Genomic DNA, 2,560 nt, shown 5'->3' on the forward strand with positions numbered 1-2,560 from the left:
CTTTTCGTTGTAGTACTAGGGACAAATCATTTGTTATTCCTAATATTGATTTCATCAAGTGTAAATTAAACACAAACTCAAATGATTGCATATCTTTTACCGAACGCAACTCTTCGGCTCTTTGATCTGAATGTTACCCATCTTCCACAATCTCATCAAGAACATCAATTGTAGAACCAAAAATTTGAATCAAACTAAGAAGAGTACTATAATGTGATCCCAAACGTGTATCACATTACCGATTGAGTGTGCTCTCTTGATTCAAACCTCGACCCTTGGTGATTTCTTCATTTTCCAAGGCTTGTATGATTCTAACAGCTTGTTTCTCTCGCAAAGAATCATGGCGTTTACAGGAGCCTCCAACCACATTAACAATATTACAAAGCACGTGAAAAAGTGAGGCGATATTAATATGATTCTTTGCCACAGCTATAAGAGCAAGTTGGAGTTGATGAGCAAAACAATGAATATAATACGCACATTCATTTTCCTTTAAGATAAGATCTTTTAGTCCATTGATTTCACCTTGCATATTACTTGCCCCATCATATCTTTGTCCACGTATCCTAGATACACTTAATCCATGTGCAGATAATAAATCTAGAAGGGCACATTTAAGTGCTTGAGCAGTTGTTCTAGTGAAATGTTTAAAACCCAAAAGACGTTCAACCACACATCCTTTGCTATCTACAAATCTCAAAACAATAGCAAGTTGCTCCTTTACTGACACATCACGAGACTCATCAAGTAAAATGGAGAAAAAATTATCACCAAGCTCTTTCAATATCACATTGGTTGTTTCCCATGCACAAGATCTAACAATATCTTTTTGAATGTTGTGACAAATCAACTTATCATTACCAGGAGCATTATCAAATGAAACCCTTCTCACTTCCTCGTTATGGCATGCAAGAAATTTTAGAAGCTCAAGAAAGTTACCTTGATTGATTGAATTTTGAGATTCATCATGCCCACGAAAAGGAACTCCTTGTGCCAAAAGTCATCTAATGCAATCAATTACTGCATTTAACCGAATACTATAATTTTGTCTGTTTTGTTCAGATGATCTAGCTAAACTAGTTTCAATATGTTGCTCTTGATTTAGTAAATCCTGGCATTTACTCAAAGTTTTTTTGTGAGCACTGTTATGTCCTCCCTCATGCTTACGAAGTTTATCTTTATTTTTCCAGTCTCTGAAACCTTCACTGACAAAAGTATCACCACCTCCTTGGTGACCCAACTCATTCTTGAAAAGATAACAATAAAGACATAATGCTGCATCTTTTTCTATGCTATATTCCAACCATTTAAATTCATCAAACCAAGCACGATTAAATCTTCTCAAAGTTCCTTGGATTAATGCTTGTGGAAATTCATGTTCTCGGGGTTGGAAAGCACCATCTAAATAGTATTTTCTCCTAACTCTTTCATGAATATTTGGATCAAAATCAATAATATTCTTGAGTCTCTTTCCTGGATCTGATTGAAGCTCAGGTAAATCTACTTCCACACGATTTTTTTGGGAAGAATCGAACTTTCTTTTGAGCATCCATCTTCTTCCCCCTTTCTTTTTAAATATCTTAGCATATCTATCAAAATAATTATAAACAAATTCGATCATTTTTTCATAGATAGTTTATATAATTATTCTTAAATATTAAAAATAAATTAGATTGCATATTATACATTGATAAACTACAACAAAAAACGTAATTTATAAGTGCATAACACTATAATAGAACTACAGTGATAAACCAAATATATAATTCCTAGCTACTTCAATAATCAAAATTATTTGTACCTATCTATGAACAAAAGGCTCAAGTGTCACATAATTTTATTTATTCTTCCAATAAAATCAAATAATTTATAACTCACTCGAGTCGACTATCTCATTACACAAATATATATAATGATAATAATATCATAACAATCAAGAAACAACCACAATCATCAATCGAATAATAAAAAAATATTAGAAGCTTATAAATTAAATATAAAATAGGTAAACCATCATAAATCAGAAAAAAAAAAATTGAGAAAAGAGACAAATCTGAAAGAAAAGAAAAAGAGAATAATCAGTGGAGTATGTACCTTCTGCCTAGAGAGGAAAATCAGAAGATTGGAATATGAACGAGAAAAATAAATAAAAGCAATCATAAAAGTAAGAAAAAAAAAACCTATTTGTTTTTAAGCTTAAAACATTATAACTTGGACCACAAGTTTTTTTTAAAAATGTGGACATAATGTGGACGGCCCATTTGCATAAATAGGTAATGAATTCCTCTCTTTGACTTTCATGGTGAATTATTCCTAATTTATATTTATAAAATAAAATTTTAATTATTAGGGTATTTTGATAATTTTACATCACAAATTTAAGGGGGCCGGGGCAACTGCCCCTGCCTCTTAGTGGAGCCGCCCCTGTGTAGGAATGTAAAAATGAAATCCTATTCCTATCACGGCTTGAAGAAGTAGAGAATTATTTGAAAATATATTCATTTTTGTTATCAAATTAGGCTAAAATATGAAATAGGCCCTTTGAGAAGTTTTGTGGTTA

The 2,560-nt window shown here is 31.8% G+C and overlaps 1 protein-coding gene across 1 annotated transcript; it reads right to left on the minus strand.

Moving 5' to 3' along the window:
- Positions 1-235: 235 nt before the first annotated feature.
- On the minus strand, positions 236-1,621 carry LOC140874153 (uncharacterized). The gene is made up of 2 exons (XM_073277434.1): positions 1,039-1,621; positions 236-987 (listed from the first exon to the last, which is right to left on the minus strand). The coding sequence occupies exons 1-2, from the start codon at positions 1,619-1,621 to the stop codon at positions 236-238; spliced, it is 1,335 nt and encodes a 444-aa protein (XP_073133535.1).
- Positions 1,622-2,560: the final 939 nt, after the last annotated feature.

This window comes from Henckelia pumila, chromosome 1, assembly GCF_033568475.1.
Source record: "Henckelia pumila isolate YLH828 chromosome 1, ASM3356847v2, whole genome shotgun sequence".
NCBI classification, from domain to species: domain Eukaryota; kingdom Viridiplantae; phylum Streptophyta; class Magnoliopsida; order Lamiales; family Gesneriaceae; genus Henckelia; species Henckelia pumila.